The 21,134-nt window shown below is 42.8% G+C and overlaps 3 protein-coding genes across 4 annotated transcripts in view; 2 read left to right on the top strand and 1 right to left on the bottom strand.

The window, feature by feature from the left end:
• LOC104114898 (beta-galactosidase 17) overlaps positions 1-21,134 on the bottom strand; it is a 39,693-nt gene that overhangs the window by 7,242 nt on the left and 11,317 nt on the right. For both annotated transcript variants that reach the window (XM_070177801.1, XM_070177800.1), the window contains exons 6-7: positions 19,528-19,622; positions 19,142-19,212 (exon numbers count right to left, since the gene is read on the bottom strand). In XM_070177801.1, coding sequence (XP_070033902.1) covers positions 19,142-19,212; positions 19,528-19,622 — 166 coding nt within the window. The remainder of the gene's footprint in view (positions 1-19,141; positions 19,213-19,527; positions 19,623-21,134) is intronic.
• On the top strand, positions 742-2,906 carry LOC138893454 (uncharacterized). The gene is made up of 3 exons (XM_070178062.1): positions 742-1,058; positions 1,631-2,671; positions 2,752-2,906. Exons 2-3 carry the CDS (start codon positions 2,230-2,232, stop codon positions 2,904-2,906), a joined length of 597 nt encoding a protein of 198 aa, XP_070034163.1. The 5' UTR covers positions 742-1,058; positions 1,631-2,229.
• Positions 2,924-4,286, top strand: LOC138893410 (uncharacterized). Its single transcript, XM_070177802.1, has 3 exons — positions 2,924-3,456; positions 3,544-3,663; positions 3,749-4,286. Exons 1-2 carry the CDS (start codon positions 3,072-3,074, stop codon positions 3,657-3,659), a joined length of 501 nt encoding a protein of 166 aa, XP_070033903.1. The 5' UTR covers positions 2,924-3,071; the 3' UTR covers positions 3,660-3,663; positions 3,749-4,286.

Genomic DNA, 21,134 nt, shown 5'->3' with positions numbered 1-21,134 from the left:
TTTGGAACCCTTAATGGGAAGTTCAAACTACTTAGCTTGGGCTTCCTTTGTTGAGTTGTGGTGCAAGGGTCAAGGTGTTCAAGACCACTTAACCAAAAAGGCTAGTGAGGGAGATGAAAAGGCCAAAGCACAGTGGAAAAAGATCGATGCTCAGTTATGTAGTATCCTGTGGCGATCTATTGATTCCAAATTGATGCCTTTGTTTCACCCATTCCATGCATGTTATTTAGTTTGGGAAAGGTTCGTACTTTATACACTAATGACATATCTCGTTTCTATGATGTGATATTGCGAATGACAAGCTTGAAGAAACAGGAATCAAATATGTCTACTTACTTGGGACAAGTACATGCAGTCATGGAAGAATTTGAGAAGCCGATGACAGTTTCTGCTAGTATTGAAAAGCAACAAGAGCAACGACAGAAGATGTTTCTAGTTGTTACACTCAGTGGATTTCCTAATGACCTTGATTCAGTAGGTGACCAGATTTTGGCTAGTCCGACTGTCCCTATAGTTGATGAATTATTCTCTCAATTACTTCGCCTTGCTGCAGCACCAAGTCACCCAGTGATCTCATCACAGACCCTTGACTGTGATCTCATCACAGACCCTTGACTGTGATCTCATCACATACCCTTGACTCCTCTATTTTCGCATCCCAAAGTGAAAAATCGGGCATCTCAAACTATGGAAAATAGACGAGCAGTGTTATAAATAGCGCTCGCCTCAGCGCTAATAGCGTGAGGCGAGGCGAGGCGAGACAGTATCGCCACAGAGCCTCTGTTGCGTTGCGTTTCGAAATAGCGCTCGCCTCTGCCTGCGTGGCGAGAGGCGACAGTGTCGCGAGAAGCGACCATAGCGTCGCCTTTTGTTTTTTTTAAAAAAAAAGAAGAAAAAAAGCAAAGACTCAACAAAAAGGGTCGTGATTAGGGCTTGACAACATATCTTCTTCAACTTGAACAAAACAACAGAGCTTCTTTGAGACTTTGACGTTCTGAACTCGCGAGCCATCGTCTTCTTCTTTCAGAAGCTTGAGGTTCCAGCCATTGAAAGTCCAGGTATGCTTCTTCTCCTTTCTTCTTTCTTCTTCTTCTTCTTCTTTCTATTTTTTTCCTCTGTTTTTTGTCGAAAAGAACAGAAACAGAGGTCTGTTTTCTGCTCTATTTTTCGAGCAAAATACAGAGGTTACTTCTTCTTCTTTCTTCTTTTTTCTTTCTTCTTTCTTCTTTCTCCTTTCTCCTTCTTCTTCTTCTTCTTCTTTCTATTTTTTTTCCTCTGTTTTTTGTCGAAAAGAACAGAAACAGAGGTCTGTTTTCTGCTCTATTTTTCGAGCAAAATACAGAGGTTTCTTCTTCTCTTAACAGAAAGAGAGGTCTGTTTTTGTGCTCTATTTTTTTTGGTTCTGTTTTGGCAAAATAACAGAGGTTTTGAAGCTCTGTTTTTGCAAAATTACAGAGGTTGTTTCGAAGCCCTGTTTTTGCAAAATAACAGAGATTGCTTCTTCTCTTAACAAACTTTCTGTTTCTTTCAGGCCCCCTTTTTTTTTTTTTTTTCAATTATTGACTTATAGTCTCTTATAGAGTAGAATTAATTGCATATTGATTTGATAATTTTTTTTTCAATAAAACAGCGTTGAAATGTCATCCGATAGTAATAAACGAAATGATATAGCTTGGAATTATGCTATACAAGGCTCATCAAGATCCGCAATTAAATGTGTATTTTGTGAAAAAACATATAATGGTGGGATAACTCGTCACAAGCAACATTTGATAGGTGGATTTAAAAATGTAGTACAATGTCCCCTTTGTCCGCCCGAGGTTAGGGAGGAAGTAAAAGCGTTTGTTGATAAGAAAAATGTGACAAGAACTCAAATGAATTTTGAAGCATCGGTGAATCTAATTGATGAAGATGATGAAATGGATGAAGATGGTGAAATGAGACCTCCCCCCCAAAAAAACTCATAAGATATCTTCAAATAGTTCTAGTGGGTCATCCACGACGGCACGTACAGTGACAAAAGGTCCTCTCAATCTTTATTTCTCGGCAAAACAACAAGAAAAGGGAAAAGGTGAAGAAGGTCTAGGTTTAGAAGCCAAGAAGATTTTGAGAGACCGCGCCGTAAGTGCCTTTGCAGCATGGATTTATGATGCAGGGCTTCCTTTCAACTGTGTTAACTACAAAACTTTTGATAAATTCATTGAAGCTGTAGGACAATATGGCCCAGGAATGAAGCCTCCTAGCTATCATGAAGTTAGAGTAACTCATCTTAAAAAAGAGGTGAAGAAGATAGACCAAATTATTGAGGAGCATAAAGTGGAATGGAACAAGTTTGGATGTTCCATTATGATGGATAAATGGACAGCACGGAATGGAAAAATGATCATAAATGTGTTGGTGAACTCTCCAAGAGGGAGTGTTTTTCTTGAATCTCACGATGCTAGCAACTCTTCTACGGATGGAAGCAAAATGTACAGCTTGTTTAGAAAGACTATTGATAAAATTGGAAAGGAAAATGTTGTACAAATTGTTACAGATAATGCTAGTGAGAATGTTAGTGCGGGTAGGATGATGGAAGCTATGTATCCACACATTTATTGGACTCCATGTGCTGCCCATTGTATCAACTTGATGTTTGGTGACATATTCAAGGAAAACCCATATGCTTCAGGTAACTTTAATATAGTTATTGATACTTATGTCCTATCCTATTAAGTATTAACTATAAAATTGTTATTGTTACTTTTACAGTTTTCACTAAGGCCGTCAGGGTATATTCTTACATCAGTCAGAGGCCGTTGTTGTTGAATTTGATGAGGAAATTCACAAATGAAAGAAATTTGGTGAGACCGGCCAAGACTAGATTTGCAACGGCTTTCTTAACTTTGCATAGTTTTTACTTGTAAAAGAAAAAATTGAGAAAGCTAGTTCTTTCAAATGAATGGAAAGATAATAGATATGCAAAGGAAGTTGCGGGAAAAGAAACTGCCAAAGTTCTTATTTCTCCATCATTCTGGAATGACGTCGTTCGGGCTCTTAAAGTTGGTGGTCCTTTGATTAAGGTACTTCGTATGGTGGATGGGGAGAGAAAACCACCAATGGGCTATCTTTATGAGGCTATGGATAGAGCCAAAGAGACTATTGCAGCGTCATTTGAGGGAGATGTTAGAAAATATGAGAAAGTTTTTGAGATAATTGATATCAGGTGGGAGAATCAACTCCATCGACCTTTGCATGCAGCAGGCCATCTTCTGAACCCGGGATTATTTTACAAGAACACTAGAGATGAAACTTTGGCTTCAGAGGTGTGGATTGGATACCATGCATGTCTTGAGAAGTTGGTCCCTAATTCAGCGACGATAGATCAAATAGGGGAGGAGTTTGGTAGGTACTCACAAGCAGAGGGCCTATTTGGTTTACAAGCGGCCATTAGAGCCAGAGACATAAGGTCGCCAGGTAACTAACTTTAATATAGATATCCTTATAACTTTAAATTAATTTATTTGATTTATATTTATTAACTTTTAAAATATTTTTCTATAGTTGAATGGTGGAAGCAATTTGGACATCAAACTCCAAACTTGCAAAAGTTTGCCATCAAAGTACTAAGCCTAACTTGTAGTGCATCTGGATGCGAGAGAAATTGGAAGCGTATTTGAGCATGTAAGAAGTAGATTTATTATATTAATATATTTTATATTGTATTATTATTAGTATCGATTAATTAATCTAAACAACTTATGCGCAGATTCACTCCAAGAAAAGGAATAGGCTTGAGCTATCGCGTCTCAATGATCTAGTGTATATTAAATACAATAGAACATTGAGGCGACGTTATGAAGCTCGCGATACCATTGATCCAATTTTGTTGGACAACATTGACGAGGCAAATGAATGGTTAACTGGAGCCCCCCAAAATCATGAAGATGAACAAGTGTATGAAGGAGATGATCTTGATTGGGGTACTGTTTCTATGGCGGTTGGAGTTGAGGAGAATATCTATGGTCTTAGAGGGAGTTCTTCAAGTTACAAGGGAAAGGGAGTAGCAAGTTCAAGCCGGTCCCTAATTGATGAAAACTCCGAGGATGAAGAAGATGATAGCCAATATAATGCTAACATTCATGAAGTTGTAGAATTTGAAAATCTTGAAGAAGAATAGACGTTGCTTGTTTTAGACTATTAGACTTTAGTTTATGAATCTACTATGAGTCTATGACTATCTATTGAGTCTTTAATTTTTGAATGATATATTTATTAATATATTATTGTTATTGAGTTTTTAGTTATATGTATATAATATTTTATGTTTTTGTATAAATTGTCGCTTCACATCAAAAAGGCGAGCGCTTCGCTGCGCGCCTCTCGCCTCAGTGAAGCGGGCCCTCATCGCTATTTGTCGCCACACGCTATCCAAAACACTGTAGATGAGGAGGAGGTCGTTTTGGAAGATCTAGACCTAAGTGTTCTTATTGTCATAAACTTGGACACACTCGTGAAGTGTGCTATTCTTTACATGGTCGATCACCAAAAAATGCTTATGTTGCTCAGACCGAGACTACAGGTAACCAGGGATTTTCTTTATCTGAAAGAGAATATAATGAGTTCCTTCAGTACCAAGAAAGTAAGCAGACATCTCCACAAGTAGCCTTTGTTGCTCAGACTGATAATTCTGTTGCTGGTAATTCTTTTGCTTGTGTTTCCCAGTCTAGTACTCTTGGACCATAGGTCATGGACTCAGTCACTTCTGATCATATCTCTGGTAATAAATCACTTTTGTCAAATATTGTATATTCACAGTCTCTTCTCACTGTTACTTTAGCCAATGGGATTCAAACTAAAGCAAAAGCAGTTGGACAAGCTAATCCCCTATCTTCTGTCACTCTGGATTCCGTTCTTTATGTACCTGGCTGTCCCTTTAGTCTTGCATCTGTTAGTCCTTTGACTCGTGCTCTCCATTGTGGTATATACTTTATTGATGATTCTTTTATTATGCAGGACCGCAGTACAGGACAGACGATTGGCACAGGGCGTGAATCAGAAGCCTTTACTACCTTAACTCACTCAAACCCCTCAAGGCATGTCTAGTTACGGATCCTCCAGAGCTAATTCACAGACGTTTAGGACATCCGAGTTTATCCAAGCTTCAGAAGATGGTGCCTGGTTTGTCTAGTTTATCTATATTAAATTGTGAGTCGTGTCAGCTTAGGAAACATACCCGATCCTCTTTTCCTCGTAGTGTTGAGAGTCATGCAGAGTCTGTTTTTTCTTTAGTACATTCTGATATATGGGATCCTAGTAGAGTCAGTTCAACCTTGGGATTTCGTTATTTTGTTAGTTTCATTGATGATTATTCAAGATGTACTTGGCTTTTCTTAATAAAAGATCATTATGAATTGTTTTCTATATTCCAGAATTTTTCTGCTGAAATCAAAAATCAGTTTGGTGTTTCTATTCGCACTTTTCACAGTGATAATGCCTTAGAATATTTATCCTCTCAGTTTCAGCAGTTTATGACTTCTCAAGGAATTATTCATTAGACCTCTTGTCCTTATACCCCTCAACAAAATGGAGTTGCAGCGAGAAAGAATAGGCACCTCATTGAGACTGCTCGCACACTTCTCATTGAATCAGATTCCGTTGCGTTTTTGTGGCGATGCATTTCTCACAACTTGTTATTTGATTAATTGGATGTCTCCATCTCCCATCCAGAATCAGATTGTGTATTCAATATTGTTTCCTCAGTCACCCTTATACTCTCTTTCCCCTCGTGTTTTGGGGAGCACATGTTTCGTACAAGTGTGTCTTCCTTGGTTATTCTCGTGTTCATAAGGGATATCGTTGTTACTCACCTGATCTTCGTAGGTACTTATGTCAGCTGATGTCACATTTTTTGAGTCTAAACCTTTCTTTACCTCTTCTGACAACCTTGATATATCTGAGGTCTTACCTATACCGACCTTTGAGGAGTTTACTATAGCTCCTTCTTCACCTTCCGCCACAAAAGTCTTTCCCATTCCAACCGTTGAGGAGTCTAGTGTTGCTCCTCCTAGATCCCCAGCCACAGGAACACCACTCTTGACTTATTATCGTCGTCCGCGCCCAGCATCAGGCTCAGCTGATTCACATCCTGCACCTGACCCTGCTCCTACTGCGGACTTGTATCTTCCTAGTACACTGATTGCCCTTCGGAAAGGTATATGGACCACATTTAATCCTAATCCCCATTATGTCAGTTTAAGTTATCATCGTCTGTCATCACCCCATTATACTTTTATATCTTCTTTGTCCTTTGTTTCCATCCCTAACTCTACAAGTGAAGCATTGTCTCATCCAGGATGGCAACAAGCTATGATTGACAAGATATCTACTTTAAATACGAGTGGTACTTGGGAGCTTGTTCCTCTTTCATTAGGTAAATCTACTATTGGTTGTCGTTGAGTTTATGCAGTCAAGGTTGGTCCGGATGCCAAGGTTGATCGACTTAAGGCCTGTCTTGTTACCAAGGAAATACTCAGATATTTGGGCTCGATTACAGTGATACCTTCTCTCCCGTGGCTAAGATAGCATCAGTCCGCCGTTTTCTATCCATGGATGTTCGCCATTGGCCTCTCTATCAGCTAGACAGTAAGAATGCTTTTCTACACGTTGACCTTGAAGATGAAGTTTGGCATGTTCTACTCCTACTACATATGGGATTAGGGTTATTCACATATAATTATTTAACTAACAAACTAACTATAACGACCCGACCGGTCGTTTCGAGAGTTATAACCCCGTTTTCCCCATTCCTACTTTTTTTTGTGTTATTCAGCTATATTATGTTATATTGGGTTAGTTGGATGGAGTCCGGAAGGAACTCGGAGTGAAATCAGACACTTAGTCTCATAATTAAAAATTTTAAATTAGAAAAATGGACCGGATATGAACATATGTGTAAATGACCTCGGATTTGAATTTTGATGATTCCAATAGCTCCGTATGGTGATTTTGGGCTTAGGAGCGTGTCCGAAATATTATTTGGAAGTCCGTAGAGGAATTAGACTTGAAATGCCGAAAGTTTTATTTTTGAGAAGTTTGACCGGGGGTTGACTTTTTGATATCGGAGTCGGAATACGATTCTAAAAATTGGAATATCTCTGTTATGTCATTTAGGACTTGTGTGCAAAATTTGAGGTCAATCGGACGTGATTTGATAGGTTCCGGAGTTGTTTGTAGAAATTAGAAATTTTAAAGTTCATTAGGCTTGAATTGGGGTGTAATTCATGGTTTTAGCGTTGTTTGAGGTGATTTGAGGATTCGACTAAGTTCGTATGATGTTTTAGGAGTTGTTGGTATATTTGGTTGAGGTCCCGAGGGCCTCGGGTGAGTTTCGGATGGTTAACGGATCAAAAATTGAACTAGAACAGCTGCTACAATTTCCTTCTGTTGGAAATTGCTTCTGCCCAGAAATCGAGCCCAGATCGAGCTCAGGGTCGAGGGCCACGATCGAAGCCCAGATCGAGCTCAGGGTCGAGGGCCACGATCGAAGGCATGATCGAGCCCAGAGTCGAGGGCCACGATCGAAGGCATGATCGAGCCCAGGGTCGAGGGTCACGGTCATAGGCCGGGTCGAAGACATAATCGACGGCCAGGATCGAGAACCAGGATCGAGGGGCAGGACCAAGGACCAGGATCGAGGACCTCGATCGAAGGCCAAGATCGAGGCAGAACCGAGGATGTCTGGGCAGAATTATAAGAACAGGGACTTCGTCCCATTTGCTATTTTTGACAAATTGGAGCTTGAGGAGAGGCGATTTTTGTTATATTTTCAAGGAAAACTTGAGGTAAGTCCCTTGTGATCATTTCTACTCCATAATATTGAATTATCATCGAATAATCCGACTAGATTACATGATTTTGAGGTGTAAATCGGAGATTGGAACTTAGAAATTTGGAAATAAGATTTGTAGATTTGAGGGTCGAGTTGAGGTCGGATTTTGGTAAAATTGGTATGGGTAGACTCGTGGTTGAATGGGCTTTCGGATTTTGTAACTTTTGTCGGGTTCCGAGACGTGGGCCCCACAGGCAATTTTTGAGCCAATCTCGGGTTGGGTTTAATTTTGAAGCTTTTCTTGTGGAATTCATTCCATTAACGTATATTGATGGTATTATACTGATTGTGAATAGATTTGGAGCATTTGGAGGCCGAGTCCAGAGGCAAGATCATTGCGGGTTAGAGATTTGACCGGTTTAAGGTAAGTAACGATTGTAAATCTAGTCCTGAGGGTATGAAACCCCGGATTTTGTATCATTCTACTATTTTTAGTGACGCACATGCTAAGTGACGGGCGTGTGGGCGTGCACTGTTGGGGATTTGTGACTTGGTCCGTCCCGTAGCAACTGTAAAGTTGCATACTTTGTTGAAACCATTTGATACTTATATGTTTTAGAAAGCATTTCTGTAAATTGGGCTGAATGCCATGTTTGGGCCTTGCACCAATGTTGTTTGGACCCTTAGGGGCTGTTTCTTACCATCCTCTCATTGTTTTCGATTGAAAATCTATACTCAATCATGTTTATACTTGTTTACCGCATAACTTAGTTTTATGACTCTATTTTGATGCATATAAATGTTTTGGGCCGAATGCCCTGTTTTATTGAAATGCCCGAGAGGCTTGAGTTACTTATGACTGAGTGAGGCCGAGGGCCTGATTTTTGAGGATGAGTGTGGATCGGGGCTGCCCGCCTGCAGCATACTTATGACTGAGTGAGGCCGGGGGCCTGATTGGTGAGGATGAGTGTGGATCGGGGCTGCCCGCCTGCAGCATACTTTATTATTATCGCACGTGAGTTGTCCGTGCAGATTATAGCGCTTGGGCTGAAGGAGTCCCTCCGGAGTCTGTACACACCCCAGTGAGCGCAGGTACCTACTGAGTGCGAGTGCCGAGTGCTGAGTGACTGGGAGGCATGAGTGATTGTGAGGTATGCCTGAGTGGCACGAGTGACTGTGAGGTTTGCCCGAGGGGCTGTATATGATTGATGTTTTGTCCGAGGGGCTGTTTATGATTTCACCATTTTTGCTCACCTTTGCATTGAGCCTTTGTTGGAAAAATATCTTTAAATGATTTTTTTTTACTGGAACGGGGTTTAAACGAGATGTTTGATTCAAATCCTGATTTTAAAAGCATGTGGTATTTTACTGAGATTTCCTGATATGAACGTTATATGCTTTATTGCTCGTCACTACTGCTCAGTCTTTATTTATTGTTGTTACTTACTGAGTTGGCGTACTCACATTACTCCCTGCACCTTGTATGCAGATTCAGGTGTAGCTGGATAGGGTAGCGGTTATTGAGTGTTCTGGTTGCAGATTTTTCTTGGAGATAGCAAGGTAGCTGTTTGGCGATCGCAGCCCCTACCCTTCTCCCTCTTATCTTCCTCTAGTTGTATTTATCTATTTTCCAGGCTGAGTTAGCCTTGATATTATTAGACAGATTGTAGAAGATGCTCATGACTAGTGACACCCCGATGTCGGGCTTTTCTTTTCCGCACTTCTGTTTTTCTTTGATTTGAACTCTTAAAATGGAGGTTTTATGTTAAATAACCTTGAAATTATCTTTGAAATGAAAATATCGGTTGTTTTGGAAATGAGTCGGCTTGCCTAGTTCCACGATAGGCGCCATCACGACAGAGGCTAGTTTGGGTCGTGATAGATTGGTATTAGAGCCTAGGTTACATGAGTCTCACGAGTCATGAGCGGGTTTAGTAGAGTCTTGCGGATCGGTACGGAGATGTTTGTACTTATCTTCAGGAGGTTGCAGAACCTTTAGGAAACTTCACATTCTTGGATTCTCGTCGTGCGAATTTGTTGATTCTAGTAATTAAACATCTGTTGTTTCATTCTCTCACAGATGGTGAGGACTCGTACTACAGGTCAGGAGGGCCAGCTACCAGTACCACCGGCCAGGGCAGCGAGAGGCCAAGGCCGTGGTAGGGGCAGAGGTGCAGCCCGTACAGCAGTTGGGGCAGTACCTACAAATCCACCAGTTGTCCCAGATCAGGACCAAGTTCCAGTTGTTGATGCGCCAGCTCAGGCACCACATATGCCTATTGTGATTCCAGGCCTTCAGGAGGCCCTATCTCAGATTCTGACAGCGTGTACTGGCCTTGCTCAGGCGGTCTCTATATCGACGGCCGCAACCACTTCTTAGGCCAGGGGAGGCACTCAGACTCACGTCGCTCGCACACCCGAGCAGGTTATTCAGGGACTTCAGACACCAGAGCTACCACCAGCCCAGCCGGTTGCTGTTGCTTAGGATTATGTGATTCCTGCTATGCCTGAGGATGATCAGCGTAGGTTGGAGAGGTTTGGGAGACTTCAGCCACCACCTTTCAGTGGCACAGAGAGAGAGGATGCTAAGGACTTTTTGGGCAGGTGTTAGAGGATACTCCGTATTGCTGGTATCTTGGAGACTTGTGAGGTCTCATTCACTACCTTTCAGTTTTTTGGGGCTGCACTCAGATGGTGGGAGACTTACGAGAGGCGTACACCTGTTGGCGCAACACCCCTTACTTGGCAGCAGTTCTCCTTGGTCTTTTTGGAGAAGTTCGTGCCTCGATCTCGCAGAGAGGAGCTGCGTAGACAGTTTGAGCGGCTCCGCCAGGGTGATATGTCCGTGACGCAGTATTAGATGCGGTTCTCCGAGTTGGCCCGCCATGCTATCTGGTTGGTTCCCACGGACAGAGAAAGGATCATGAGGTTTATTGATGGCCTCACTTATCAGCTACAGTTGCCCATGACCAGGGAGCGGGTTTCGGGTGCTACCTTTGATGAGGTTATCGACATTGCTCGGCAGATTGAGATGGCTCGCGATCAGGAAAGGGTTGAGCGGGAGGCCAAGAGGCCTCGTGGTCAGGGTGGATTCAGCGGTGCTCCTTTTGGGGGTCAGATCCAGCACGGTAGAGGTCGTCATTTCAGACAAACTCAGTCAGCTCGGCCATTTCATCGGGGTGCATCATCTGGCCATAGTTCTCACAGTTCTCATCAGGGCCACTCATCACTTAGTGCCCTTCCAGTTCAGAGTTCGTCCCGTGCTCCACCTGTTCAGAGCTCTTCCATGCCAGGTTCTTCTACCAGTCATCCCGGTGCTAGGGGTTCCCTTCAGTTTCTGCCGCCAGCACCAGGGAGTTGTTTTGAGTGTGCGGAGCTTGGGCATATGTGGAAGCAGTGTCCTCGTCGTCATGGAGGTCTATCTCAGCAGATGAGTCAGCCTCCGACTACAGCACCAGCTACCTCACCACCCACCCAGTCAGCTCGGGGTGGAGGTCAGTCAGCTAGGGGTCGCCCTAGAGGGGAGGCAGATCAGGGGGTGGTCAGGCCCGTTTCTATGCTCTCCCTGCAAGACCAGATGTTATTGCTTCAGATGCTGTGATTACAGGTATTGTCTCAGTTTGCCACAGAGATGCCTCAGTATTATTTGACCCTGGTTCCACGTATTCATATGTTTCCTCGTATTTCGCCCATTTTCTGGATATGCCTCGTGAGTCCTTAGTTTCATCTGTACATATATCTACTCCTGTGGGCGATACTATTATTGTGGACCGCGTATATCGGTCATGTGGTGACTATCGGGGGTCTGGAGACCCGAGTAGATCTATTGTTGCTCAATATGGTTGACTTTGATGTGATATTGGGTATGGATTGGTTATCTCCATGTCATGCTGTTCTAGATTGTCACGTTAAGACAGTGACGTTGGCTATGCCAGGAATTCCGAGGGTTGAGTGGAGCGGTTCTGTAGATTATGTACCAAGTAGGGTGATTTCATATTTGAAGGCAGCGCATGGTTGAGAAGGGTTGCCTATCTTATTTGGCTTTTGTGAGGAATGTTAGTGCAGAGACTCCTGTCATTGATTCTGTTCTGGTGGTACGTGATTTTCCGGATGTGTTTCCTGCAGACCTGCCGGGCATGCCGCCTGACAAGGATACTGACTTTGGTATTGATTTGGTGCCGGGCACTCGGCCCATTTCTATTCCACTGTATCGTATGGCACCGGTGGAGTTGAAGGAATTGAAAGAACAGCTTCAGGAACTCCTTGATAAGGGGTTTATTCGGCCTAGTGTGTCACCTTGGGGTGCACCGGTTCTATTTGTGAAAAAGAAGGATGGTTCCATTGAGAATGTGTATTGATTACAGGCAGTTGAACAAGGTCACAGTCAAGAACAAGTATCCTTTGCCTCGTATTGATGATTTATTCGACCAGCTTTAGGGAGCGAGGGTGTTCTCCAAGATTGATTTGAGGTCCGGTTATCACCAGCTGGAGATTCGGGATTCAGATATTCTCAAAACAGCTTTTAGGACCCGATATGGCCATTATGAGTTCTTGGTGATGTCTTTTGGGCTGACCAATGCCCCAGCAGCGTTCATGCATCTGATGAACAGTGTATTCCAGCCCTATTTGGACTCATTCGTCGTTGTATTCATTGACGACATCCTGGTGTACTCTCGTAGCCAGGAAGAACACGCCCAGCATTTGAGGGTTGTATTGCAGAGATTGAGGGAGGAGAAGCTTTATGCAAAGTTCTCTAAATGTGAGTTTTGGCTCAGTTCAGTAGCATTCTTGGGGCACGTGGTGTCCAGTGAGGGTATTCAGGTGGATCCGAAGAAGATAGAGGCGGTGCAGAGTTGGCCCAGACCGTCCTCAGCCACGGAGATTAGGAGCTTTCTTGGTTTAGCGGGTTACTACCGTCGCTTTGTGGAGGGATTTTCATCTATTGCATCGCCCTTGACCAAATTGACCCAAAAAGGTGCTCCATTCAGGTGGTCGGATGAATGTGAGGAGAGCTTTTAGAAGCTCAAGACTGCTTTGACCACAGCTCCAGTGTTAGTTCTGCCATCAGCTTCAGGTTCTTACACCGTGTATTGTGATGCTTCGAGGATAGGCATTGGTTGTGTTTTGATGCAGGAGGGTAGGGTGATTGCCTATGCCTCGCGCCAGTTGAAGACCCACGAGAATAACTATCCTGTCCATGATCTTGAGCTAGCAGCCATTGTTCACGCCTTGAAGATTTGGCGTCATTATTTGTATGGGGTTCATTGTGAGATCTATACTGATCACCGGAGCCTGCAGTATTTGGTAAAGCAGAAGGATCTTAATTTGCATCAGCGGAGATGGTTGGAGCTTCTTAAGGACTATGATATCACTATTTTGTACCATCCGGGGAAGGACAATGTGGTGGCCGATGCTTTGAGTCGCCGGGCAGAGAGTTTGGGGAGTTTAGCATATCTTCCAGCAGCAGAGAGACCTTTGGCATTAGATGTTCAGATCTTAGCAGGCCAGCTTGTCAGATTGGATATTTCGGAGCCTAGTCGGGTATTGGCTTGTGTGGTCTCCAGGTCTTCTCTTTATGACCGTATCAGGGAGCGTCAGTATGATGACCCTCGCTTGCTCGTTCTTCAGGACAGGGTTCGAAAAGGTGATGCTAGGGATGTGACTATTGGTGATGACGGCGTGCTGAGAATGCAGGGCCGGATATGTGTGCCTAATGTAGATGGGCTTCGAGAGCTGATTCTTGAGGAGGCTCACAGCTCGCGGTATTCCATCCATCCGGGTGCCACGAAGATGTACTAGGATTTGAGGCAGCACTATTGGTGGAGGCGGATGAAGAAGGATATAGTTAGGTTTGTGGCTCGGTGTCTAAACTATCAGCAGGTTAAGTATGAGCATCAGAGACCGGGTGGCTTGCTTCAGAGATTAGAGATCCCAGAGTGGAAGTGGGAGCGGATCACTATGGACTTTGTAGTTGGGCTTCCACGGACTTCGAGGAAGTTCGACGCTATTTGGGTTATTGTGGATCGGCTGACCAAGTCCGCGCACTTCATTCCAGTTGGTACTACTTACTCTTCAGAGCGGTTGGCTGAAATTTACATCCGAGAGATCGTTCGCCTGCATGGTGTCCCAGTTTCCGTCATTTCAGATAGGGGTACTCAGTTCACATCACAGTTTTGGAGGGTCGTGCAGCGAGAGTTGGGTACTCAGGTTGAGTTAAGCACAGCTTTTCACCCTCAGACGGACGGGCAGCCCGAGCGCAGTATTCAGATATTGGAGGACATGTTGCGTGCTTGTGTCATTTACTTTGGGGGTTCATGGGACCAGTTTCTGCCACTCGCGGAGTTTGCATATAACAACAGTTATCAGTCGAGTATTCAGATGGCTCTGTACGAGGCTTTGTATGGGAGGAGGTGTAGATCTCCGGTTGGATGGTTTGAGCCGGGTGAGGCTAGGCTCTTAGGTACAGACTTGGTCCAGGACACATTAGATAAGGTGAAATTGATTCAGGAGCGGCTTCGCACGGCGCAGTCCAAGCAGAAGAGCTACGCGGATAGGAAGGTCCGTGATGTGTCTTTTATGGTTGGGAAGAAGGTTTTGCTGAAGGTATCACCCATGAAGGGTGTTATGAGGTTTGGGAAGAGGGGCAAGTTGAACCCCCGGTTCATTGGGCCTTTTGAGGTGCTTCAGAGGATAGGAGAGGTGGCTTATAAGCTTGCCTTGCCACGTAGCTTGTCGAGTGTGCATCCAGTGTTTCATGTTTCCATGCTCCGGAAGTATATTGGAGATCCGTCCCATGTTCTGGATTTCAGCGCGGTTCAGTTGGAGGGTGATATGACTTATGATGTGGAGCCGGTGGTTATTTTGGATCGACAGGTTCGAAGGTTGAGGTCAAATAGCTTCAGTGAAGGTGCAATGGAGAGGTCAGCCTGTGGAGGAGGCCACCTGGGAGACCGAGCGGGAGATGCGGAGCAGATATCCACGCCTATTCGAGACTCCAGGTATGTTTCTAGACTCGTTCGAGGACGAACGGATGTTTAAGAGGGGGAGGATGTAACGACCCGGCCGGACGTTTCGAGAGTTATAACCCCGTTTTCCCCATTCCTACTTCTTTTTGTGTTATTCAGCTATATTATGTTATATCGGGTTAGTTGGTTCGAGTCCGGAAGGAACTCGGAGTGAAATGAGACACTTAGTCTCATAATTAAAAATTTTAAGTTAGAAAAGTGGACCGGATATGGACCTATGTGTAAACGACCTCGGATTTGAATTTTGATGATTCCAATAGCTCCGTATGGTGATTTTGGGCTTAGAAGCGTGTCCGGAATATTATTTGGAAGTCCGTAGAGGAATTAGGCTTGAAATGCTGAAAGTTTTATTTTTGAGAAGTTTGACGGGGGGGTTGACTTTTTGATATCGGGGTCGGAATACGATTCTAAAAATTGGAATACCTCTGTTATGTCATTTAGGACTTGTGTGCAAAATTTGAGGTCAATCGGACGTGATTTGATAGGTTCCGAAGTTGTTTGTAGAAATAAGAAATTTCAAAGTTCATTAGGCTTGAATTGGGGTGTAATTCATGGTTTTAGCGTTGTTTGAGGTGATTTGAGGATTCGACTAAGTTCGTATGATATTTTAGGACTTGTTGGTATATTTGGTTGAGGTCCCGAGGCCTCGGGTGAGTTTCGGATGGTTAACGGATCAAAAATTGAACTAGAACAGCTGCTACAATTTCCTTCCGTTGGAAATTGCTTCTGCCCAAAAATCGAGCCCAGATCGAGCTCAGGGTCGAGGGCCACGATCGAAGCCCAGATCGAGCTCAGGGTCGAGGGCCACGATCGAAGGCATGATCGAGCCCAGAGTCGAGGGCCACGATCGAAGGCATGATCGAGCCCAGGGTCGAGGGTCACGGTCGTAGGCCGGGTCGAAGACATAATCGACGACCAGGATCGAGAACCAGGATCGAGGGGCAGGACCGAAGACCAGGATCGAGGACCTCGATCGAAGGCCAAGATCGAGGCAGAACCGAGGATGTCTGGGCAGAATTATAAGAACAGGGACTTCGTCTCATTTGCCATTTTTGACAAATTGGAGCTTGAGGAGAGGCGATTTTTGTTATATTTTCAAGGAAAACTTGAGATAAGTCCCTTGTGATCATTTCTACTCCATAATATTGAATTATCATCGAATAATCCGACTAGATTACATGATTTTGAGGTGTAAATCGGAGATTGAAACTTAGAAATTTGGAAATAAGATTTGTAGATTTGAGGGTCGAGTTGAGGTCGGATTTTGGTAAAATTGGTATGGGTAGACTCGTGGTTGAATGGGCTTTCGGATTTTGTAACTTTTGTCGGGCTCCGAGACGTGGGCCCCACAGGCAATTTTTGAGCCAATCTCGGGTTGGGTTTAATTTTGAAGCTTTTCTTGTGGAATTCATTCCATTAACGTATATTGATGGTATTATACTGATTGTGAATAGATTTGGAGCATTTGGAGGCCGAGTCCAGAGGCAAGATCATTGCGGGTTAGAGATTTGACCGGTTTAAGGTAAGTAACGATTGTAAATCTAGTCCTGAGGGTATGAAACCCCGGATTTTGTATCATTCTACTATTTTTAGTGACGCACATGCTAAGTGACGGGCGTGTGGGCGTGCACTGTTGGGGATTTGTGACTTGGTCCGTCCCGTAGCAACTGTAAAGTTGCATACTTTGTTGAAACCATTTGATACTTATATGTTTTAGAAAGCATTTCTGTAAATTGGGCTGAATGCCATGTTTGGGCCTTGCACCAATGTTGTTTGGACCCTTAGGGGCTGTTTCTTACCATCCTCTCATTGTTTTCGATTGAAAATCTATACTCAATCATGTTTATACTTGTTTACCGCATAACTCAGTTTTATGACTCTATTTTGATGCATATAAATGTTTTGGGCCGAATGCCCTGTTTTACTGAAATGCCCGAGGCTTGAGTTACTTATGACTGAAAGAGGCCGAGGGCCTGATTTGTGAGGATGAGTGTGGATCGGGGCTGCCCGCCTGCAGCATACTCTGAGTGAGGCCGGGGGCCTGATTGGTGAGGATGAGTGTGGATCGGGGCTGCCCGCCTGCAGCATACTTAATTATTATCGCACGTGAGTTGTCCGTGCAGATTATAGCGCTTGGGCTGAAGGAGCCCCTCCGGAGTCTGTACACACCCCCCAATGAGCGCAGGTACCTACTGAGTGCGGGTGCCGAGTGCTGAGTGACTGGGAGGCATGAGGGATTGTGAGGTATGCCTGAGTGGCACGAGTGACTGTGAGGTTTGCCCGAGGGGCTGTATATGATTGATGTTTTGCCCGAGGGGCTGTTTATGATTTCACCATTTTTGCTCACCTTTGCATTGAGCCTTTGTTGGAAAAATATCTTTAAATGATTTTTTTTTACTGGAACGGGGTTTAAACGAGATGTTTGATTCAAATCCTGATTTTAAAAGCATGTGGTATTTTACTGAGATTTCCTGATATGAACGTTATATGCTTTATTGCTCGTCACTACTGCTCAGTCTTTATTTATTGTTGTTACTTACTGAGTTGGCGTACTCACGTTACTCCCTGCACCTTGTGTGCAGATTCAGGTGTAGCTGGATACGGTAGCGATTATTGAGTGTTCTGGTTGCAGATTTTTCTTGGAGATAGCAAGGTAGCTGTTTGGCGATCGCAGCCCCTACCCTTCTCCCTCTTATCTTCCTCTAGTTGTATTTAGCTATTTTCCAAGCTGAGTTAGCCTTGATATTGTTAGACAGATTGTAGAAGATGCTCATGACTAGTGACACCCCGATGTCGGGCTTTTCTTTTCCTCACTTCTGTTTTTCTTTGATTTGAACTCTTAAAATGGAGGTTTTATGTTAAATAACCTTGAAATTATCTTTGAAATGAAAATATCGGTTGTTTTGGAAATGAGTCGGCTTGCCTAGTTCCACGATAGGCGCCATCACGACAGAGGTTAGTTTGGGTCGTGATACTAACACTCTCCCTCAAGCCGGTACATATAAATCATATGTACCGAGCTTGTTACATATATAACTAATACGAGTACCAGTGAGGGACTTGGTGAAAATATCAGCAAGCTGATCATTCGACTTCACAAATTTTGTAGCAATATATCCTGAGAGTTTCTTTTCTCTGACGAAGTGACAGTCAATCTCAATGTGTTTAGTCCTCTCGTGGAACACCGGATTTGATGCAATATGAAGGGCAGCTTGGTTATCGCACACAAGTTCCATCTGACTGATTTCACCAAATTTCAACTCCTTGAGCAATTGTTTGATCCAAATTAGATCACATGTTGCCATAGTCATTGCTCGATATTCTGCTTCTGCACTAGACCGAGCAACTACATTCTGTTTCTTGCTCTTCCAAGACACCAAATTGCCTCCTATAAAACACAATATCCAGACGTAGAACGTCTATCATAAGGTGATCCTGCCCAATCAGTATTTGAGCGTCCAACGATCTGCTCATGACCTCTATCCTCAAACAATAACCCTTTGCCTGGAGCCGACTTTATATACCGAAAAATGCGGACAACTGCATCCCAATGACTATCAAAGGGAGAATTCATAAACTAACTTACAACACTCACAAGAAAGGAAATGGCAGGTCTAGTCACTGTGAGATAATTTATTTTACCAACCAGCCGCCTATATCTTGTAGGATCGCTAAGCGGCTCCCCCTGTCCTAGCAGAAGTTTAGAATCCGGACCTATCGGAGTGTCAACAAGTCTACAGCCTGTCATTCCTGTCTACTCACGAATGTCTAAGGCATACTTCCGCTGTGAGATCATAATACCTGAGCTAGACTGAGCGACCTAAATACCCAGAAAATACTTTAGTCTACCTAAATCCTTAGTCTGAAAGTGTTGAATGAGATGTTGCTTCAATTGAGTAATACCATCCAGATCATTGTCGGTAATAACAATATCGTCAACATAGACCACCAAGAGCAAGGAGGGGAGTTGTTGGAGTGAGGGAGGGAGCCGAGGGTCTATCGGAAACAGCCTCTCTACCCCAGGGTAGGGGTAAGGTTTGCGTACACACTACCCTCCCCAGACCCCACTAGTGGGATTATACTGGGTTGTTGTTGTTGTCAACATAGACCACCAGATAAATACAGAGACTTGAAGGAGAATGCCGATAAAACACAGAGTGATCATGTTTGTTAGTTAAATAGTTATATGTAAATAACCCTAATCCCATATGTAGTTGGAGTAGAACATGTATTATATATATAGGACTCATTGTATTATTGTAAATACATCAATAATATAATTTTTGGAGTTATTAATTCTCACAACCTGAAAAGACAGCATCCCCAGGAATAGTCCCTTTGTTAAGATTTTCTCTTGAACCTCCATCTGTAGTATATCTGTTAACCATCAGGTAGTCAATGATACATAACAGTAAACTCCAAAACGAAAAACAGAGCAAAGCATAATAGACTGAAACCCAACCTTAAAAGATATTTTTTTTGAGAAGGTAAAGTATCCAGTATATTCAAAAAATCATCTTGTGCTGGACAACCTTAAAAGATATTTGATATTTAATTCAGGGAAAATACAGCCACACAGACACGCGCACGCGGAAGAAAATATCGAAAGGCTGCAATCAAGCAACCGTATTACACTTTTGAGAAGGTTTAAGTCAAGCGAGAGGATCAAACAAGATCATAACAGCAACTTACAGAATAACATCATCTCCAAGGTGTTTGCGGGCTATCCTTGCTAAATGATGCAGGTAGGCCTTGTCATCTCCATATGAACCAAATTCATTTTCTATCTGTCCCATTTTCACCATTCAGTGTAATCTACATCTATTGGCTTATACAAAAGCTGAAACACGGTAAAAAGAAAATCATGGAATGCCAAGTATTTCATCATGTATAAAATAGAACTTCCGTCATAATCGTATTTGACTTCCAGGTAGATGAAAAAGTCCATGGAGTGGATATTTATGATGATAATTCTAATTTTAATGGAACAGCAGTAAGTCTTTTAAAAGATGTCATCTCAAAGCCAAAAATAACATTAGGTAAAGTTCTATATATGTTACTGTTGAAGACATAATTAAGGAAATAAAAATATAGCCTCTCTAAAATCTTAAACTTTCAGACGAGGTAGTTACAGAATTCAACATGATATCAAAGCCAGCCTTTAACAAGCCCGTTTTAGCACCCATAAGTTTGCATTGAAGTTCATGTATGAATTGCAAAGGGTTACACGTGAGGGGGGATGTTGAGTTATGTTATCTTGGCAACCTTTGGCAAGCCCGTTTTAGCACCCCATAAGTTTGCATTGAAGTTCATGTAGGAATTGCAAAGGGTTACACGTGAGAGAGGATGTTGAGTTATGTTATCTTGCCACACAGGATGCCAGTTGCCTATCGTCTTCCAAAGGAGTTTATAAGATCTCGGGTCACTCCAAACATAACCTTAAGGTTTGAGTTGAAAAGATCGGATCAGGTAAAGTCTTGAGTTCAAGTCTCAAAGTTATCTAGTATTTCCACATGCAGGAAAAGAATCAAACCCCATGTGAAGGGCGGACGAGTTGGGAACACAATTAAGTAAATAAGAATGTATCTTATCTGAAAGATTAAGCTTTTAGATGAGGCAGTAATCTTAAAATCTTGGAGAAAGTATGTAGTGCAATTTATTAGAAAGGGTTTGGGACAGAGAAAAAGATATCAAGTAAATAGGGGTAAATGCACACTCCTATTCTTACTAAGTTTTCACGAGCATTTGAGTAATAAGTAGGAGCTCGCAGTTTAAGCAAAGGGCATTTAAGTTTATCTGATTATTCTAGCGCATTAAATGGAACTTCATATAAACCTTAAGAAGGCATTTTATATAAACTTACCACAATAACAGCTAAAAGAATTACTATCTTGATTAAATATAGCGTTCACATATGTAAAATAGGAGGTCACCCTAAATTTGTACCATTTTTTGATATGTTGCCATTTGTTTTTGTTTCAGAAAAAAAAAACAATGAGAGATGTCATGACTTTAATTGCATCTAATATCGCATCTCTGTAACCAAACACTGGAATCAAGTATCAGCGAACATTAAAGACATACCCTTCATATCTCCTTTGTGGGATGGATAAAATATAACTTAAGCTTATCAATTACTCATCCTGTTACTCACAATTTAGGTACAATGTTACGAAGGGTTATCAATCTACCACATTACTAAGACAAGCAACAGGATTTCAGATAGTTGCCAGAAGACATCTCATACTCATACTTTAGCTCTGCACACCAAAAGTTTCATTATAGGAAACTAAGAAGCA

The sequence above is a fragment of the Nicotiana tomentosiformis genome, chromosome 6, assembly GCF_000390325.3.
Source record: "Nicotiana tomentosiformis chromosome 6, ASM39032v3, whole genome shotgun sequence".
Lineage (NCBI taxonomy): Eukaryota > Viridiplantae > Streptophyta > Magnoliopsida > Solanales > Solanaceae > Nicotiana > Nicotiana tomentosiformis.
This window is presented reverse-complemented; position numbering and strand designations above follow the sequence as displayed.